Source organism: Triplophysa dalaica, chromosome 18 (genome assembly GCF_015846415.1).
Source record: "Triplophysa dalaica isolate WHDGS20190420 chromosome 18, ASM1584641v1, whole genome shotgun sequence".
Taxonomy (NCBI): domain Eukaryota; kingdom Metazoa; phylum Chordata; class Actinopteri; order Cypriniformes; family Nemacheilidae; genus Triplophysa; species Triplophysa dalaica.
In genome coordinates this window covers 17,730,173-17,751,494 of record NC_079559.1, presented here as the reverse complement: position 1 = coordinate 17,751,494, position 21,322 = coordinate 17,730,173, and the positions used below count along the sequence as shown (strand labels likewise).

At 40.8% G+C, this 21,322-nt stretch overlaps 1 protein-coding gene across 6 annotated transcripts in view; it reads left to right on the top strand.

The window, feature by feature from the left end:
• Positions 1-21,322, top strand: part of aak1a (AP2 associated kinase 1a) — a 48,152-nt gene that overhangs the window by 14,009 nt on the left and 12,821 nt on the right. For 5 of the 6 annotated variants that reach the window (XM_056772469.1, XM_056772470.1, XM_056772467.1 and 2 more), the window contains 11 exons: positions 61-182; positions 294-375; positions 1,069-1,201; positions 1,500-1,603; positions 2,447-2,526; positions 3,018-3,178; positions 6,285-6,460; positions 9,452-9,645; positions 10,517-10,695; positions 12,181-12,267; positions 18,963-19,031. In XM_056772469.1, the coding sequence (XP_056628447.1) occupies positions 61-182; positions 294-375; positions 1,069-1,201; positions 1,500-1,603; positions 2,447-2,526; positions 3,018-3,178; positions 6,285-6,460; positions 9,452-9,645; positions 10,517-10,695; positions 12,181-12,267; positions 18,963-19,031 (1,387 nt within the window). The remainder of the gene's footprint in view (positions 1-60; positions 183-293; positions 376-1,068; positions 1,202-1,499; positions 1,604-2,446; positions 2,527-3,017; positions 3,179-6,284; positions 6,461-9,451; positions 9,646-10,516; positions 10,696-12,180; positions 12,268-18,962; positions 19,032-21,322) is intronic. The other variant, XM_056772471.1, reaches the window with a different exon arrangement.

Sequence of the window (21,322 nt, the reverse complement as noted above, 5' to 3'; positions counted from 1 at the left end):
TGAGTCATGCCACAAACATAATTGGGTCTTCTCACTCATACCTTTTAGTGTCTCTTTTAGGTGGAGAACATCTTGCTTCATGACAGAGGTCATTATGTGTTGTGTGATTTTGGCAGTGCCACTGACAAAGCCCAGAATCCTCTCACAGAAGGTGTAGCAGCTGTAGAAGAGGAAATCAAAAAGTGGGTGTCCTGTTGTTACCGTGTTTTTATTATACAAAACACTCTGTTTCATAATAAAATAACTCCAATGTTCCATAATTTAACCTTTGACTATTTATTTTGTGCATTTAGGTACACTACTCTTTCATACCGGTCCCCAGAAATGGTGAATCTTTATGGGGGGAAGGTTATCACAACTAAAGCAGATATATGGGTATGTAAAGGGTGGGTAAAATAATTTGAATGGCCCAGGCATGTCTCGAAAGCAAAATTAATTGTGACAATAGATATCATTGTCATTGTATGAATATTTTATGCCTCTGGTAATGATAATACAATGGAACTAGAAATTAAACAAACTTTGTTGTCTTGACAAAGCCTGGCGTGAAGAGTTAAAAATAGTTTGAAAGGTTTTAGGTTAAACATTTTCTAATACGTTGGAAACAAATATTTTGTGACCGCAGTCTGTGAATACCAGGCTAAACTCTAAAGAAAACCAGGCTTAGTCTGTTGAATATACATGTCGCTAGCATGTTGCTAGTATGATGTTAACACGATTACAATGTTGCTAGCATGATGCTAACACAATTAGCATGTTACTAAAAACAAGATTTTAACTTGTTGTTTAAACTTCTATAACTTTTCACTTACGTTTTCATTTTTTTACTCGGGTGGACATGTGAAGAGGTGACATTGAATAGGATTATGCACTAGTGTAGTGGTTGATGTGCAGCTATGCCATTAAAACCAATGCAAACACACAAAATGGCTTTTTGATAGCAATTCACAGTTGTGACCTCTACTGGAATGGTTAATGCTAAATTACTTTGTATTTTTACAGACCAAGAGTGCTTGGACCTAGTGCGTTGTTCATAAATCTGATGATTGCTCTTTGTTCGTGTTTCAGGCATTGGGCTGCTTGTTGTATAAGTTGTGTTATTTTACATTGCCCTTTGGAGAGAGTCAGGTGGCCATCTGTGACGGCAGCTTCACCATCCCAGACAATTCCCGCTACTCGCACGACATGCACTGTCTCATCCGTAAGTTCAGATAACGATTGATCAGCTAATATAATCATTTATATCTTATATTTATTGATTTCCATGATAAAACCTGCAAATATATTATTGAGGGCTTTAATACTTTTCAAAATGAAGGAAAAAATAAAGTGGCAAAATAGCATATGCATAATAATATTTAAACTTTTGTTTTTTGTGAATTGGTGTTTCTTCAGCTCCAGTCATTTTATAAAGTGCCCACAGTTAAAAAACACCAAAAAATGCCCTTCCTTGTCAACGTCCTCAGACATGTTTATTTGGTGTCCTTTTCCTCTCTCAGGTTACATGCTGGAGCCGGACGCTGACTTAAGGCCAGATATCTACCAAGTGTCATATTTTGCCTTTAAATTTGCACGGAAAGAATGCTCAGTACAGAATGTCAACGTAAGAATGGAAGAAGAGAGTTTCTGCTCAATCACTTTTCACTCTCTCACCCTCTAAACTAGCATGTATACATCCTCTCACCCAGAGTTTTGTCTGGCACATCCATGTTTAATTCATGGCCATCCTTTTAGTGTATATCGTAAGTGCTGGCACACAGCGGCAAAGGAAGTAGGATATTGCTTCTAGCTGCCAATTGTCTTACATCCAGTGGTCCCTCCCATTCTGAGCGGTATTGATAGCATAATGGACACATTGAGTCATGTTCAAAAACCCATTAACAATGACACCCGCAGAGCGCCATTTTGAGTTATGTTCAGGAATGGCTTTGTTGTCGATTTTAACTGGAAAAAGCTTTTCAGACAAAACAACTTTTGATCCTCAAAGGGTATTAACATTAGATTTTTTGTGGCCCAAATAAATGTAGAAACTTTTAGATGTATTTATATTTTAAATGTACATTTTAGGCATTTGGCAGACGCTTTTATCCAAAGCAACTTACACTGCTTTATCCTATACATTTTACATAGGTATTTGCAATCCCCTGGGATTGAACCCACAACCTTGCAACGCTCTACAGGAAAGATGGATCAATGTCACTAGGAAATAGATAGCCATAAAAGCTACATTTATAGTACAAGCATACTTTTCAAACATTTCTCATAAATACATTTAACTTATGAACCACAAGTTGACCAGTGGTTAGTCTGCTAGGACAATATTAACTTGATAGGAACTGTTCTGCATCAATGTTTTATTACAAGCATATTTAACAGACACAAATCCTGTATAAGTATGGTAATAGTTTCCTCATACATTTTGCTTTATTCCCTTTCATATTTCCAGAATAAACCCATCCCAGAAAAACTTCCAGAGCCTGTAAGAGCCAGTGAAGCTGTGATCAAGAAAAGTCAAAACAAAGCCAGGTAACCTTATCCGTGTGCTCAACTACAGAGTGTGTGTTAATGAGATTTCACATTTAACGGAAAAGTTGTCAAGAGATGTATTTTCAGTAACCAACATATTTAGAGCTGAGTGCATTATTGTCTATATAATGCAGATACAGTATATGGGGGAGACAAATGGCTACTGTAAAGTAAATATGACAAGCTGACAAGGTCTTTGGATAAAAGAGTCTGCTAAATGAGGTCAACATTTTAATCGAAGTTGTACCCGTCTATTACTGTGTGATGAACAAATTGAACTGAATCAATTCAAGAGTAGGTTTATTTGCTAAACATGGCTATAATAAAAAAAACATATATCATGAGGTATAAAATTATAGTTTGGTAGATCAAATTCTTTTTTATCACTTTTATTTTATGTAATTTATAAAAAATGTGGCTAATTATATATGTTTTGCTTTATCAGTATTATGATATTATTGAATTGCAATAAGAGACTCACTGTTTTTCAGGCTCACTAATCCAATCCCCACTACTGAGACATCCATAGCACCACGACAACGACCCAAACCTGGCCAGGCTCAACCAATCACAGGCATCTTACCTATTCAACAGGCTCTCACTCCTCGCAAAAGAGCCATAGTACCTGCAGCAGCCAGCAACCAGCCAATCAGTGAGTGTGTTGAGCTACACTATAGAAAATTACCAGACTGCTTACTGCACATGGTGTATTCACACCCATTAGTGATGGTGAATTGTAATAAGCACACACACTCTTTATTGACTTAAAGGGACAGTTCAAGTATAAAAATTGTGTCATTGTTTATTCATCCTCAAGTCGTTCAAAGACTGTATGTGACTTTCTAGTGCAGAACACGGAAGAAGATATCCTTTTAACTTCATCAGAGGTCATTGATTAGAAAACTGTGGTCCAGATTTGGACCCAAGCATTTTATCAAGGCCACAAATCATTTCTACATAAAAAATACATTCATCAGCAACTTAAGGTTCACCTTGCCAGTACCAAGTTGGATGCACTTTTAAAATTGAAAGTTATTTTTAAAACTAATGCATTTATTTATGTCTATAATGTACATATTTTACATATTATATTCTAGAGAGGTTTTGTCTAAGCCCAAGAATCTGTGGCTAAATACATATGCATAAATCTCAAAACACTGCGTCATAACTACTCAAAATGATAGAGCAGATCACACTAGCTAAAGTTATCATTGTTCAGTCTTTTGTAGACAAGAAAATGTTAAAGCCCTATACATTTCGATAAAAATGAAAAACCTGACATTGTTTTTCTCCAGAAGACGTGTTCTTACTTGGGGTTGGAAATTACTTGTAGTAGTGACTAATAGTAAAGCGTGGAGAGTTTTTTTTATCGGAAAAGGAGGCATCACAGCTAATCAGAACATATTGAAGTTTAATATACAGCTACTGTATGTGAAGCAGAATTTTGAATGAATGTGCAGAGAGGTTCATTAAACGGAAGGAAGGAGACGGGAACCGACAGACATTTAAATAAAGGTTTATTATAAATAGCAGGCGGTGGCCGCACTCGGCACTCCCGCCCCCTGCTCCTCCCGCTTGGAGGATAGCCACCCCACCTCGACCCAGGGAGGCGGCAGCAAAGGTCACAGCGAAGCTTTGGCGGACGCGCTGCCCAAACTCTCCGGCACCGCCTGGCCACTCAGAGGCGAGGACTCTCCGACAGCATTTCTCTTCTTCCTCCCGGCTTTCACCAATGTAGACAGGTTCAATAAAAGGAAGGAAGGAGATGGGAACCGACCCAGGGGCGCGGCAGCAAAGGTCGAGGTCGCAGCGAAGCTTTGGCGGATGCCCTTCGTCCGAGCTGCCCGAACTCTCCGGCACCTTCATCCGCGCCCTTCGTCCGCGCTGCCCAAACTCTCCGGCACCGCGAGGCCACTCAGCGGCGAGGACTCTCCGACAGCATGTCTCTTCTTCCTCCCGGCTTTCACCAATGTAGACAGGTTCAATAAAAGGAAGGAAGGAGATGGGAACCGACCCAGGGGCGCGGCAGCAAAGGTCGAGGTCGCAGCAAAGCTTTTGCGGATGCCCTTCGTCCGAGCTGCCCGAACTCTCCGGCACCTTCATCCGCGCCCTTCGTCCGCGCTGCCCAAACTCTCCGGCACCGCGAGGCCACTCAGCGGCGAGGACTCTCCGACAGCATGTCTCTTCTTCCTCCCGGCTTTCACCAATGTAGAGAGGTTCAATAAAAGGAAGGAAGGAGATGGGAACCGGCAGACATTTAAATAAAGGTTTAATATAAATAATAACCCATCACGGCCGACCGCAGGCGAACAAAACAAATCACAAACAAAAACACGGAAATAAAATGACAGCCGGCCGCCCCTCACGGTGGACGGCCGGCAAATAAAACATAACAACAAACGTAAAACATGTTTGGGCCCAGTCCTCTCTCCTCAACGGTCCGGTCGCTCATTTTCTCATATGCTCCCGATCTCCTACGTGATTCGAGACCGGTGCGCGCACAGCTGACGCTCATTAACAATTTCTCACCGGTCTCGAACCATGGTCTCGCCGGGCCTACTCCATTACATACCCCTATCACCCCTCACAGGCCGGGGGGTACCCCCGAGACTGTGCCTGTCCCTCCCCCTCCCTCGGGAATAGTCCGGTTCCCCGACCTGCTTCCGCTCGGTCCTCAACCAGCCGGGGTACTCTCCTTCGCGGTGCCTTGCGGTGGCCCTGGGGCCTCGGTGGACGGCTCAACCGTCCGCCCCCTTGCAGCCGGCGGTGGCTCCTCCTTTATCAGGGAGTCGGGACGAGTTCCCCGTCCCCTGCTCCTCCCCCTTGGGCAGGCAGACGCAGGCTCCGGCATCTGGCAGGCGGTGGCCGCACTCGGCACTCCCGCCCCCTGCTCCTCCCCCTCAGGGGACGGACGCAGGCTCCTGCCTCTGGCGGATGGCGGCAACTCCTCCGCTCCCGCTTGGACGACAGCCACCCCACCTCGACCCAGGGGCGCGGCAGCAAAGGTCGCCGTCGCAGCGAAGCTTTGGCAGACGCCCTTCGTCCGAGCTGCCCGAACTCTCCGGCACCTCGAGGCCACTCAGCGACGAGGACTGATCGACAGCATGTCTCTCCTTCCTCCCGGGTTTTGGCACCAATAGAGAGGTGCCAATAGAGAGGTTCAATAAAAGGAAGGAAGGAAACGGGAATCGGCTGACATTTAGATAAAGGTTTAATATAAATAATAACAGCCGGCGGCCCCTCACGGCCGACTGCCGGCGAACAATACAAATCACAAACAAAAACACGGAAGTAGAATGATAGCCAGCCACCCCTCACGGTTGACGGTTCACTCTTATATGCTCCAGATCTCCTACTTGATTTGAAACCAGTGCGCGCACAGCTGCCGTTCATTAACAATTACTCACTGGTCTTCAACCACGGTCTCGCCCCGCCTACTCCACTATAGAATGTTATTTCCGTTTAAGAACCCTGGCACTACTTCATCATGGCATTTGAGATGAGATTTTTTTAGCTTTTATTTATAATATAATACAAACATTTTAAACAGAAAACACTTAAAAACCTTTGACCTTATTGATTGAACCTGATTGATAACATTAAGTCAAAGGCATTCGCTATACAGGTTTTGAACAACATGAGATTGCAGGGATTCAAACATCACTTTTGGTGAAATTCTCTTTATAAAACAGAACTTCTGAAAAATGTAAGTGAGCTTGGTCAAAACCTCACTGTCCTGCTTTTGTGTTGGCTCACAGGTGTTAACATAGCTGTACAGCCTGTTGTTCCTGGCCAATCACAGAGCCCAGCTGTTGGACAGCAACAGACTATACATACTCCAATACAAGCCACTCCATCTCAACCTCAGACCCCACCTCAGCACACACTTTTTGTGCAACAGCAACTTACACCTTTCTTCATTGCTCAACAACAGGTAATGCCCACATATTCTATAAATAATAATAAAAATTATCTATAGTTACCAAAGGATATGTCAGAATGCTTATGTTAAACCGGACATTTGAGTGTTGGGTTTTAAACAATTTAATCAAAGCTTTATATAAAGCTTTTGTGTTTTTGAATACAATGTGATATCAATACCTACTTCCATATTTTAGCAGCATCATGCCACACAGGACCGGGGCTTACCTACACAAATGCTTGCAGCTTCCTCAAACCCAGTTTTCACACACTCTAAGCTTAAGCCTAGGGCACCACCTCCACCAATGCATTACAAAAGTTTATTAGCAACCACACAGACAAAAACAAAGGCAAAAGCCCCAGCCCCACCTGCAGAATGTTTACTGACTAACACCGTAATTGGTGATATTATTTTATCCGGTTCTGGAACCCTACCCACCCATCCTAAAACCAAAGCTATGGCACCTCCACCACCAACATCACACGCTTCCACCCTTCCGCCGCCCCAAGCCATCTCAGAACCTCCCCCACCTCCATCCGTTCATTCTGAAGTGGAACTAAATCAGATGGTAATTCCCCACAGATCTGCATCTGCTGTGTTTGAATGGTCTTTGGAGTGTTCGGTTGGCTTTTCCAAAATCTGTTTCTTCTCTCCATGAAGTATAATCCAGAAAACATTTTTACAAAAGTGCGCCAATGCACATACAGTGAACATACGGTGCAACATACAGTGCATTTGTAGCCTGTACAGTAGAAATATATATAAATGTAATATATATAAATAGTGTGTAATTAGCTTATACTTAAAATTGCATGACTTTTTTGTGATCAACTCCTTTTGCATTATGATGTTCTGTTTAAACGTTTTAGGATTCAGCAACATATAAGTTTATGCAGATAGTCTGTATGTACTTGTGTAAAGAATGTTTCAGTCCTAGATCTTGCACATAGGGGCTTCATTGTTTTAAAGTTTTTTTTCATGCTATTGTTCTATTCATTTTTATGAAGTCTACACATTTGACATTAGACATTGGCTGAATTTATTCATATATTCATATTCATATTGCGCATTCTTCTCTAGAACCCTAAAAAATTATGTTTTGACAAATGTCTCATTGGTTTTGTGTCCATACAAAGTCAGTGGCGGCCAATGTTTTATGCTTACCAACATTCTTCAAAATATATTTTGTATTCTACAATAGAAGATATATCATAGAGGTTTGGAATGACATGGGTTGAGTAATGGTCAAATAATTTACATTTTTGGATTAACTATTCCTTTAAGGGATGCTGTTGTTACATCGAAATGAATAGAAATGGCACTAACTGACATTTTCACCCAAATGTCAAAGGTGATCTTTCTTTCTTGTTATTTTATAGCTAGATATTTAACATTTTAAGCAAATCAGTAATACTGGTAGAACAAACCGGTTTACCTTCTGATGTGGGTATGTCTAAAATGACATAACGTTACTGAAAGAATGACTGTGGAAAACCACATATCTGTCAAAATGTACTTTTTTTTTGACTGCAACTAGTGTTTATTACGAGTTCTTCTTCCAATGATAAAGTGAATAGTCTCGCGCTAAGCATTTAACATGTTAAACCTAACCCTGCTTTGTAAGAGATCGCTTTATATGGCCTGATAGCCCTATTCGCATGGGATTAGTATTACCGGGGTTCTCAAGTCATTTGTAATAATTGCAGATGTTGTCTGTGATCTTAGTCCAGTGCAAATTGGCCATGTCTGTAATCCGTAAAGTAAGAATTCCCCTACAGATTATCTACCATATTGTGTCGAACACAGAGGTCCTGTGATAATATTTGTCCCATGCGAATGGGCATATCTGTGATTTGGCGGGCTCATATATGATTTTTCAAGGATATTTCCACCATCTGCGAGTAATGGAAGTGATTTTGTGATAATTTTGAAGTGCTTTGATATTATTTCGGATGCTGGTTCATATCCATACCTGCCAACACTGTAGTTTTGGCCGGGAGTCTCCCGTTTGTTTATCGCTGAAACTCTCGTAACATTTGAGACCTGCGTTCGCGGTGATCTTCTGTCTGGTTCGCGATCACGGGTCTCAAATGTTGACAGGTACGGTCATATATCATTAAACACCATACAACTATAGGCTATACAAAACTACACGCAAAGCATTGCCATCATATCCGGGTAATAAATCAGTAAATTTCAGTAAAAAATCACAGCCTTCACTTATCCCGTGTGAATGCGCCACATGAAATACATATTTTGGGAGGTCATTTCTCAATCACATGAGGCCCCCAGATAATACTAATCCCGTGCAAATAGGGCTAATGTGTAACCTAACGTTAAATGTCTAACCAAATTCACAGAAGGTTCCAACTGAGTTTACTACGCAAACTGCTATCCAATCATAGCAGTGGGCGTTTACTTATAAAGTCTTCAATGCGGCACTCCCATTAAAACAGAGCGTTTGTCCAGCCTCACAACCCGGGTAGAAAATAGCCTATTATTTATTGATTTGGATGTTTTTAAATGTAAAAACCACGCATAGGTCATAAGTAGACCTCATACAACAGTATTAAACAATAAACAAGGCCAGTTCATGACATGTTTAAAAAAATTAATCGGCAATAAGCATGATATCAGTTTTTATGTTCTTCGTTTCTCACTGCCTTGAGCAGAGCTGTTTCCTTATAATTAACATCTATAGAGGAGAAAACGCTTAACGTGAGATGATTTACTTTATCCGTGGAACAAGGACTCTTTCTTTTGACAGCAGCTAGTGTTTATTACAAGTAAATTTATCCCCGGTCGTTGATTAGGTAACGTTAAGTCGTTTTCGAAATACCTACATGGGAGTTGTGCACAGAGATCAGTTGTGTTTGTTTTGGGAGTTACATCTGAAGTCTACCAACTTTTTTCTTTATCCCATCTTCCCTGTAGAACCAGTCCTGTAATCATCCTTCAAATAATACAACTGTAGTATTTATTGTTCTCTTGCTTTTCTTAAAGTCTGTAGCTGGGAGTCGTGGGCAGCATAAGGTTGGCTCTTTGACTCCTCCCTCTTCTCCTAAAACTGCTCCAAAAGGAGGGCACAGACGAATTTTGAGTGATGTCACACACAGCACCATATTTGGAGTTCCTGTTAGCAAGTCCACTCTACTCTTTCAAGCTGCTGCCGCGGAGGCCAGTCTCAACAAGTCAAAGTAAATCAATTAAACACAAATTTATAATTTTACAGTTTAAAATTTCATATGCGCAAAGGATCATTAAGGCCGGATTCACATTTCGCGTCTAAAACCGCGAGGTGAATGCACGACGCGCCACTTTCTCTTCAAATGATCTGGGTTGGCGTGCGTCACTCCGAAAAGTTTAACTATTTTCATCTCGATGCTGCATACGCGCCTAGAAAAATGTGCGCATCGCATGCGCGTCGCAACACCGTCGCCCGGTATTTGCGCGCGCCTGCTGTGATTAACATAACAAATAATAATTAAAATACCGAATGCGGAAAAGACGCAAAATGTGAATCGGGCCTAACATATTAAAAGTGTGTTTGTCGACAGGTGAGTGTTTGAAAAATATTGTTTGTCTATTTATTGTTGGGAAAGATTTTCCATTTGCTAACTTTTCAAAGTTGGCAAATGAGACTTTGAGAAATATATGCTACTTTGCCCTTGCTTTCAGGGGATGGGGGACCACACACATGCTCCCTGTGTGTCTTGTTTGGGAATGCAAAGTTAAGTTTGCTGTAAAGGGAATGTTTTAAGTTATGCAAGTCTGTTCGCTGAGAAGGGAATACGCGCTGCACCATACTTAAAACATGCCTGCACATCTTCCTTCAGACATTTGAAATTATGACCGCCTCAATGCCTCTCTACAGTTTGCCCACCGTAATGAACAACATTATGAGCACTATGCAAGTTTGTTGAGGTTAGTCAATAATAACGGGGTCAGAGAGAATGTGAAAAATAGTCATGTGTTGAATAAACTGTTGCATATGACCCCTTTAAGACCGAACTTCTGATGCTGTAACATCTTATAAATTGCATTGAAGTTTTTTTGTCTTTGGCATAGGTCAGCTAGCACCACCCCCTCTGGTTCTCCATGCTCATCACAGCAAAATGTTTATCAGCCAGGAGACACCTCAGGACCTGCGGTTCGAGTCCCAGCATCCTGGAACCCTTTTGGCGATGACAATTTCTCTAAACTTACTGCTGAAGAGCTGCTTAACAAGGACTTTGCCAAACTAGATGGTATAGTCAATGCTTTCATAAGCAGACAAGTATTCCAAGTAAATGAGCTCTGTACAGTATTTGTTTTCAGTAGGGCTGTCAAAATTACAGCGTTAAAACGCATTAACGCAAATTCATTTAACGGCACTATATTTTTTAGCGTGCGTTTAAGGCAGCGCTGTTCCGAACGAAAAATTTATATACAAAATGATGTCTGATGGTTCTGTCGACAAGATAAAATTTATCTGCATTTATTGTCGATGTGAATTAAGTTATCACCGCAGCACGTCGAGTTTAAAATATCACTTGATGGCGAAGCATACAACTGATGCAGAGAGCTCTCCGCCCCCTCGCCAAAGTCAGACAACACTCGATGCTTTTCAGCGGAGACGGATGGACAACTCCACTAGCTAAAGTCAAAGAGGCGTTAAGACAGACAACCACGGTTGCGCTCACCGGAGATTACTGGACTTCCCTCAGTAACCATAGCTACCTGGGGATCACGGCTCATTATTTTGACACATACTGGAAACTTCGGTCGCACGCTTTGACCGTTATGAAGACAGACGAGAGGCACTATGCTAACGTTTGCGCTGAGCACTTTCTGCAGATAGCTTGACAGTGGAATATTGAACTCAAAATTAGCACACTGACTACCGATAGTACACGCAACATGATTGTAGTGGCCAGGCAGCTCCCGTTAGAGCATATGCCTTACATTGCACACAGCATCCACCGAGCTATCACACTTTCGCTCCAGAACAGCCGGTTTGACAGCGCCTTGACAAAATGTAGCAAAGTAGTGGACCATTTCAAGCATAGCCCAGTGCCCTGTTGTGCGAAAATGTAAACAGGCGTGTGTAAGTAAATCGCTGCAAAGAAAGAAGTAATGGAAACCTGTGATTTTTCTATCTTCTCTGACCTTTGAAACATGGTTTAACTAATAATAAACAACATACATTTCCATAAAGCATCATTATTGCCCATGTTGAATAGAGTTTTAAAATCAAATTTAAAAGTAATAATTTAAGGTTAATTTAGTACGGATAAAATGTGCGATTAATCACGAGTTAACTCATGACAATCATGTGATTAATCGCAATTAAATATTTAAATCGATTGGCAGCCCTAGTTTTCAGGGTTTTTTTAATAGTACAAATTGTCTTTGCTGAAATAATTTAAAGAAATGACAATACTTAAATATATATTAGACTAGTCATATTTTAAAAAGCCATATTAACATTTTTTAAAAGGAGGCCGAAATGTGTAGATATTCTTATTTTTTGTTATCGCACATTGTTGTTGCAGCATAGATTAATTCATGTATGTCGGCAAATAGAACATAAAATTGATTCTGTAACTGAAAACTCATGCAGCATTGTGTCACTTCCTGTCAGCAAAACAAGATGTCTGCTATATAATTATAGAATAAAAAATTGCTATAAGCATATTTAAAGAACCTTTCTCAGACTTCAGTAATGTGTGTACGTGTGTGTGTATTTTCAGCTAAAACAGGAGAGATGTCTTGTCCTGCTAATCTGATTTCTGGGTTGCAGTCTGTGTCATCCAATAATGGCCTTCTCCAGGGAGGAGGTACGATATATTTATATTTCACTGTCTCTCTAGGTCTCGCAGTAGTCTCCTAGTGCTTAGTGAGTGCCTGCAAATCCTTAGTGATAGTAATCCCATAAAGAGAATGATTTCATTTTATAGTTGCCCTCATGACATTCCAAACCTGTATGACTTTCTTACATTAAGCACTTCAAAAGATGAATTACAGATTGTTGAAGCTGTACATTGTAACTGTTCTTTTCCATATAGTAGAAGCTTATGTGGACTGGAGCTATTAAACTTCAAAAATAGCACCATATAAGCAGTCCACGTGGCTAATGCTTTGTATTGCGTTGTTAGTGCTGGTGCATAATTATCTACAAGTAGCGCCACCAGTGGCCCTTTTAATAAAAGTTGTCAATTTTTCCCTATTAGAATAGGTCTGTTTGATTGCTGTAGCGCTGTGCTGCCATAGAAGTCCAGCTATGATATTTATAGGGGACCAAACAATAACAAATCAAACTAACTAACCTTATTGGTGGGCTTTCATTTCGCTAACTTTGTGACAAATTCCTGCAGAAAGAGATAAGTTTACAAACTTTGAGATCTTTGTGCACATTTGCTGTTATTCTTTCTAATAATGAAGCTTCACTATGCTGAATTAACGTTTTTTGTTTAGACATATTTTATAAACTGTTAATCTTTAACTTGTTTTACTCTGAACAATAGTCTTGGGACTATTCTATACTAATTCTATTCTAATGCCTTACTAAAATGTCTCATGTACCAAGTTAGTCATCGCGTTTTTTTCCAATGATGGAACAGCGAAGTTTGTTATCTCTGTAATGAGAGTATCTCTGGACAAGATATATTGAATAGGGATATAACTCACAGATAACTCAAAGGGAAGTCAAATGGCTGTATTGTGACTTAAATTAAAATGGCATTTGAATTTTCATTTTTGATTGAAATATTATTTTATATTACACCGCTCAGTGGAATGCTTGATTCTGATTGGCCAGTCACAACATTTGCATGTTTGTAATTCCCAGATAACTACCGCTCAAAACTAATTAGGCACGGTATCCCGGATGCAGAAAATCATTTTGACAGGATTTTTTTTAAAAACTAAATGTAATGTTATTAAAAGACTTTAATTTAATAAGATTTATATTTCCAAATTATTAATCCAAATTGGCTGTTCGTGACATTTGAACATTGTTTCTTACCTTAAAACCAAAAGTAAAACTGCTTTTCCTCGCGGAAGGTCTGCATTCAGTAAAAGTTTGCTAATAAAATATTTAAAATTCACATTTCATGTCCAGTTTTTTCTAATGTGGCAAGTAGCCGTGTAAGCGGGATAATGTAAATGCAGCTGGCTGTTATCACGAAATAAGCCCCGATGTGATCAGCACCTGACGTGAAGCGTTGCTCTCATAGAACTGTCTACGCGGCAACATTTCTTTGAAAACCACTGGGTAGGGAAAGCTACTCTGAAAGTGTAGTTAGATAAGCTACAAGCTTCAATTATTAAGTGCACTGGAGTTCACTGACAAAATACTGTAGTGTTTACATTAACAAGGGTAGTAATTACTATATTACTACATAAACAAATGTTATGTGGCCCAAACTTCTAGAAGGCCTCCATAAAGAGTCAATAACTGTTGAATAGTTTGATTGTATTAGGTCAGTTATTAAGCATGACCTCAGATATAATGTCAGGCCGTTTCTATTTTTTCGTTTTGGAAACGGCTTAAAACAACAACAGCTTAAAACAACAAACAATCTTCATAATTCTACATAACTGTTCGTAAAACTGGGCTTTTTTTTCAAATCAATGACGTTAGCGAGCATTATTAAAAAGAGACATTTATTACGTGTTTACGTAGACATGTCACAGAAGTAACTATTCTTTCTGAACACCAGTGTTTCAGCAAAGTGATTTCTGTTGAAGAGGATATCTCCCTCTAGGGTCAAATTAGAGCTTTGCAACTTTGCAGATTTTTTTATACTCAAATAGCAATGTTACACAAAAAACATTACACAGGTAGGTCTTTTTCCTGCAAAGGCATTACTGCCTGACACACCTTCTTCAGCGCCTACAAATTGGCATGCTGGAGGGTTGTCAACCGGGTACCATTGCTCCTTGGCGTTGCACCCCTTTAAACCTGGAACGCCTCTTGGTGGAGGGGCAGTGACAGAGACATCTCCATATCAACCCTTCAGCTTGCCCCCACACACATCCTTCCTCTTTTTCCATAGCCAAAAACTACTCTTCTCGACTTCTTCAACCTTCCGAAGGCTTGCTCCAGCCACTCCCAGATCTCTTATGAGGTGGACAGCTGATGTCCCCATAAAGCCACGGCATCCCACCTCTACCAAGTAAATGGTGGTTCTCCACCCGGCCTCCCTACACTCAGCCGCAAGATTAGCGTATTTCCTCTCCCATGCAGATTAGCCTCTTCCTCTCCCATGCAGCCTCCATCCCTGACTCCCACAAACTATAAGTGAATAACCACAGTCAAGGCTCTTTAAGCTTGCTGATTTGTTTTGTTGATTAAATACGTGTTGTGACTCTCAGTGTAAAGTACATTATTGCTTTCTGGTCTTACGCAAGCATGGTTTGATAATCTTCTTTGAATCTGATGACATACAATCTTGCCAGCTAAATTTGAGGCACAGGTAAACAAAAAAGCATTTTTCAATCTCAAGTCAACTCAAATAATAACACCACTTTGAGTATTTGGCCTTTTGAACTGCAATAATGTGTTCAGTGCCATGACCGTTGATGTTTTGCAGCATTACTTATTCAGCTTAGAATACATTTTCAAATCCACATGGAATTTTGCCACAGTCAACGAGCTTTATATAAGTGAAAATTGAATCCCAAATCTTCAACCTGACAATGTTAATGCATTTAGGAAAAATAACAAATAACATTTTAATTATGATTTTGCTGCAGTTTTGCTTGACTATCTTAAACATATACAGTGAGGGAAATAATTATTTGATGTTTTGAAGTTTGCCTACTTACGAAGAAATAAAGGGTCTATAATTCTTATGGTAGGTTTATTTCAACTGATAGAGACAGAATATAAAAAATGTTATATAAAGGTTATAAATTGCTTTGCATTTCAGTCAGTGAAATAAGTATTTGATGCCAGGCAAAACATAACTTGTACTTGGTGGAGAAACCCTTGTTGGCAAGCAAAGAGGTAAGACATTTCTTATAGTTGACACCAGGTTTTCACATGTGTCAGGATACATTTTAGTCCACTGTTCTGTAAATCTATAAGGTTTCTTGGCTGTCTCTCAGGAAAATGTTAGCCTCCTTCAAATGTTTTCTTAAGGACTAGGGTCTAGAGACTAGCTTAGACATTTAATGTACTTCTACTTAAGCCACTCTTTGTCTTTGCAATATGTTTTGGGTCTTTGTCGTGTTAAAGGCACATCCATGACCCATGTTCAATGATCTAGTTAAGAGGAGGTTCTCGTCCAAGATTTTACGGCACTCTGGCCCAAGCAGGCAAACTCACAAAATCAACAGGGGATCAAATAATTGTTTCCCTCACTCTATGATATATATATTTATATATACGCATGCCAGTCTTCCCAGGGCAAGAGGTACCCGGCTGATGGTCAACCCTGTGTCAAATCCGAATACCGAACCCATGGACAAAGGGGTTAGTTCTTGTCAAGACCAGACCCCCCAAGATCCCCTGCTGGGCGCTGGAAACAGTGCTAATGCTATAGGTTGTGGACCCGTTCACACGCTAAAAGTGTTGATGATTGCCGATTTCCTTGCCCTAGCCCAGAGCTGACGCCTTTATGCTCTAACCTCGTAGCCCTTCTGCCAAAGGTCGTGAGCAGTATTCGGGAGGACAAATGCGGAATAATATTGATTGGCCCTTGCTGGCCGAACCAGCCGTGGTTCCCCAAATTGACCCAGATGCTGTCGGCAACACCGTGGCAGATTCCGCTGAGGAGAGACCTACTCTCCCACGCAAGGGGAAAGATCTGGCATCCCCGGCCCGAGCTTTGGGACCTACATGTATGGCCTCTCGTCAGGCCCCCTCCGGAGAGTAGTTTTAATATCTTTCAATCGAGGCTAGAGCCCCTTCTAGCAATCCATCATTCAGATGGATTGTAGATGCCGTCAGTGCGGCTTACGAATCCCTGAATTTGCTGTGTCTGTTAGGGGTGAAAGCCCACTCTACGAGAGACAGGCTTCCTCCTGGGCATGGTCTACAGGGATATCTATATTGGACATTTGCACAGCGGCCGTCCAACTTCCTCGCCGTCCAACTTCCTCGCTGTCCAACTTCACCAGATATTACAGTCTGGACATGCCTGCCCTACAAGCGCAGATCTGCCTGAAATGGGCTTGGACACTGAATGTCCCTGTATGCGCTCATATTATTCAATTATACTGCTGTGTTAGTGCACATATGGTGAGCTCAGGTGAGCCTCACGAGTGCCCAATCTCCGGGTTGCACGCATTCTTCAAGTCTGTTGTAGCATGGTGTGATGGGATATGATTTTGCTAAATGCAATTCTAAGTGAACCGTATTGAAAAGGAATGAGAAGGTGTCTCGCGTTGCCCCGGTTCCCTGTGATAACTGGAATGAGCATTGCGTAGCAGGCCGTGCAACAGTGCCACACTGCGAGTCTTTACACTGCACTTCAGTGTAATATGGTACTGAATGGCTTCGGCCAGGACTTATATAGGCTAGCGGTGCCGCCCAAAATGGCGGGCCCAAACGCAATTGGTCTGTGATTTTCACAGACGTAAACCAATAGGCTTCAGTCTCGGAAAAAACAGGAGTTTTTGCCATAGCATTGTGCTAAACGCAATGCCTGTTATGGTTATCTCAGGGAACCGGGGTTACGGGAGTAACCTAATCGTTTTTAGGGTGTTCCTTTTTTTTCTGTCTCTAAATGTTATCCCACTGACTTTACACTGCCCTCTATAATTATTGGCACCCCTGGTTAAGATGTGTTCTTTAGCTTCAAATAAATTCAGTTTTGTTCTTAATAATACAGGACCACTATGAAAAAAAGATGAAAATCCAACCTTTAATTCAAGTGCATTTATTCAGTGGGAAAAAATCCCTCATTAAAAAATAATTATTTTACATCAAATCATGTGTGCCACAATTATTAGCACCCCTGATGTTAATACTTTGTACAACCTCCTTTTGCCAACAAACAGCACCTAATCTTCTCCCATAATGTTTCACAAGATGGGAGAATATAGAAAGAGGGATCTTCGACCATTCCTCTTTGCACAATCTCTCTAAATCATCCAGCGACCTGAGTCCTCTCCTCTGCACTCTCCTCTTTAACTCACTGCGGTCTGGGGACTGAGATGGCCATGGGAGGAGCTTGATTCTGTGTCTGGTGAACCATTTCTGTGTAGATTTGGCCACAAGGTTTAGGGTCATTATCTTGCTGAAAGACCCAGTGACGACCCATCATCAGCTTTCGGACAGAGGCCACCAGATTTTGCTTTAAAATGTCCTGGTATTTCAAAGCATTCATGATGCCATGCACCCTAACAAGGTTCCCAGGGCCTCTGGAAGAGAAACAGGCCCACAGCATCACCGATCCTCCCCCATACTTCACAGTGGGCATGAGGTGCTTTTCTGCATACTCATCTTTTGTGTTCCGCCAGACCCACTTAGAGTGTTTGTAGCCAAAAACCTTTATCTTGGTCTCATCTGACCAAAGCACACGGTCCCATTTGAAGCCCGCTTAGCGAATTCCAGACGTTTGCGTTCATGATTGTGAGTGAGAAAAGTTTTTTTCCGTGCATTCCTCCCAAACAGCTTGTTGGCATGTAGATTGCGCCTGATGGTTGTTTTGGAGACTTTGTGACCCCAAGATGCTACCATTTGTTGCAATTCTTTCACAGTGAGCTTTAGAGAACTTTTTATTTCTCTTACCATCCCCCTCACTGTGCGTAGAGGCAAAATAAACTTGCGTCCTCGTCCAGGCTTGTTTACCACTGTTCCAGTTGTTTTAAACTTCTTAATGATTCCTCTGACAGTAGATATGGGCAGGTGCAGGCGAGTGGCTATTTTCTTGTAGCCATTGCCTGACTTGTGAAGGTCGACACACACCTGCGTTCCTTGAATGGTGTGTTCCTTTGTTTTTCCCATGTTGAAGAGTGGATACCGCAGGGGGATTTATTTCCTAGGAATTGTTAGGGGTGCCAATAATTGTGGAACAGGTGATTCTATGAAAAATAATTATTTCTTAGTCAGGGATTTTTTCCCCCCTTAAAATTCACTTGAGTTGAAGGTTACATTTTTCAACAATTTTCAGTGTGAGAGTATGCTTCTGCAATAAAAAAAATATTTATTTTAAGGCTTTTAACACATATTAACCAGGGTTGCCAATAATTATGAAGGGCAGTGTATGTGGACATACCATCTGTTGTTGGAGGTAAAAGTAAAAGTGACCCATTTGCCATTTGCCCTTAAGGACTCCTTGCTTAAATAAAAAAATTAAATATCGATGATAAAAATGAAGCTGATTGGCTAAGCTTTCCTGTAGCTCAGTGGTAAGAGCATTGCGTTAACAATGTATAGGATAATGCAATGTAAGTCGCTTTGGATAAAAGCATCTGCTAAATGCATAAATGTAAATGTAAATTAAACGTGCCTAAGACTTCTTCACAGTACTGTGTGTGTATATATATACAAAAACAATGTATATTATTTGTTTTTCTGCAGCTGTTGTGGATTCTCTGATTCATGGTCTGGATTCTCTACCGACTGATCCTGGATCAGCCAAAATAACAGGTCAGCAGTTCTTTAAATACCATCCAGCTCTTTATCATACAGCAGCTATGTGCTAAAATGTTGACATTGTGAAGTACCACTTAACACTATTAGCCTGGCCAAGAGTGCAATGGGTTCTGGATAAAATAGTCTCTGTACCATGATCTCTCTCACTATGTATTAGGGTGAGGAGAGAATATACTTATTGTTTTTTGTATGGTCTTGTGATATTTTATTCCAAAATACTCTATACAGTAGATATTTGTTTGGTTGAACTGTTTGACCATTTCAAAATTTTTGGGAAAATAGTTTTTCTCACCAGTGAAATCTGAAAGACGTTTTCATGGCATTAGGACTTCCGAGATTCATTTCTCTGACCTAAGAATAAAACAGTAGTGACCAAAAGTGGTGTCCAGCTTTGGAAAATTGTGGTCTTCACACTTTATTTAATTACTTAAATAAAGATGTATGGGAACGTTTCTGGCTATGTTCTGGCTGAGAGTCATGAGCTCCACACACACAACACACAAAATGAGCAATGATTACGGAGTAAAGGCACAGGAGTAAGATTGCAAAATATTGCTACATCAACAAATAACAAAATCATTTTGGTGTTTCCTGTTATTTACACATCACCCACCCATTGGTGTAGGAGTGTAGGAGGATGTGAAAGTATGGCGGTGCAGATCCAGCGATAGTCCTGTAGGCAAGCATTAGTGACTTGAATCTGATAAGGGCTTCAACTGGTAGCCAGTGGAGAGAGATGAAAAGAGGTGTCATATGAGCCCTTTTGGGCTGTTGGAAGACAAGGCTGGAGTGGTTTGCTTGCCTTTGCAGGATGATCAGCAAGAAGAGCATTGCAGTAGTCCAACCTTGAGATTACCAGGGCGTGGACAAGCAGTTGTGCCGTATGCTCAGTGAGATAGGGTCTAACCTATCTAATGTTGAGTAAGACATATCGGCATGACAGTGTTGTCTTTGCAATCTGATCATTTAAGGACAGTTGTTCATCAAATATGATTCCAAGGTTCCTGGCTGTTTTGTAAGGAGTGATTGTGGTATTGCCAAGTTGGATGGTGAGATGGTGTTGTGCAGTGGGCTGTGCGGGAAAGACAAGTAGTTCTATCTTGGCAGGGTTCAGCTGGAGGTGATAATCCCTCATCCAAGCTGAGATGTCTTCTAGGCAGCCTGTAATGCAAGCTGCTACAGTGGTATCGTCTGTGTGACATGAGATGTAGATCTGTGTGTCGTCAGCATAACAGTGATACGAGAAGCTGTGTGCCGAGTGATATGAGCAGCATGCGCATGGTCTCCGTCAATAGAGAAAAGCACAATCACAAACAGTCCCGAATCACACTGAGCCTGTGTGTCATTTTCTGTCCACTGATGTGCTCCTTTATTTTATCTTCTTAAAACCCGAAATGTGTCCAAATATTAGCTTTTAAGGCATTAAGTGCGTTTATTTGCCAATGGACGTACAAAAGGAAGGGCCACTTTTAAAGGTCACATTTTTTTAAAATCTATTCTTTGATGAAGATTGAAGGTTGAATCTACCCTGTGTTCTTTTCTAAATGTAATTCCTTGTCTTGCTGTGTCGGGCAGTTAAAAATAAAACTATTAAAAAATATAATTTTGTCATTTTAAAAGGGTCATGTTGCGCGAATGTGTGTTTTTCTTTGTCTTTGGTGTGTTATAAGTTGTAAATTTGCAAAAATGTTAGTGACGGAAAAAAAAGTTGCATTCTATCTGAAAGGGAATGCTCACCCAGACCTGCCTGAAACGCCTTGTGTAGCCACACCCCCACAAAGATACAATCGTACATATTAAAATGATAGTTCACCCAAAACATTTACTCACCCTCAGATTGTTCCAATCCAGTATTAATAAAAAAGTCTGCTAAACACAAAGGAAGATATTTGAAAGAATGTCAGTAACCAATCAGATCTCATCCCCCATTAACTCCCATGATAGGAAAAATAAATATGTGAGTCACTGGGGGATGAGATTTACGTTTAGTCATTAAGCAGACGCTTTTATCCAAAGTGACTTGCAAAGAGTTCAGGGAGCGATAAGCGATACGTCATACAGGAGCAATACTACAATAGGTGGTAGTACAATGTAACTAGTTTCAACTAAACCTAGACCACTACCTGTTGAGAGAATGAGAGAGGGTTAGTTTTTTTTCCTTTAATTTGTCTGTCAAGTACTCACCGAACAGATGTGTTTTAAGTATTTTTATAAATGTTGTGAAACATGTGGTTGACCGGACCGAGTTGGGAAGAGTTTTCCACCAGGAAGGAGTTATGATGGAG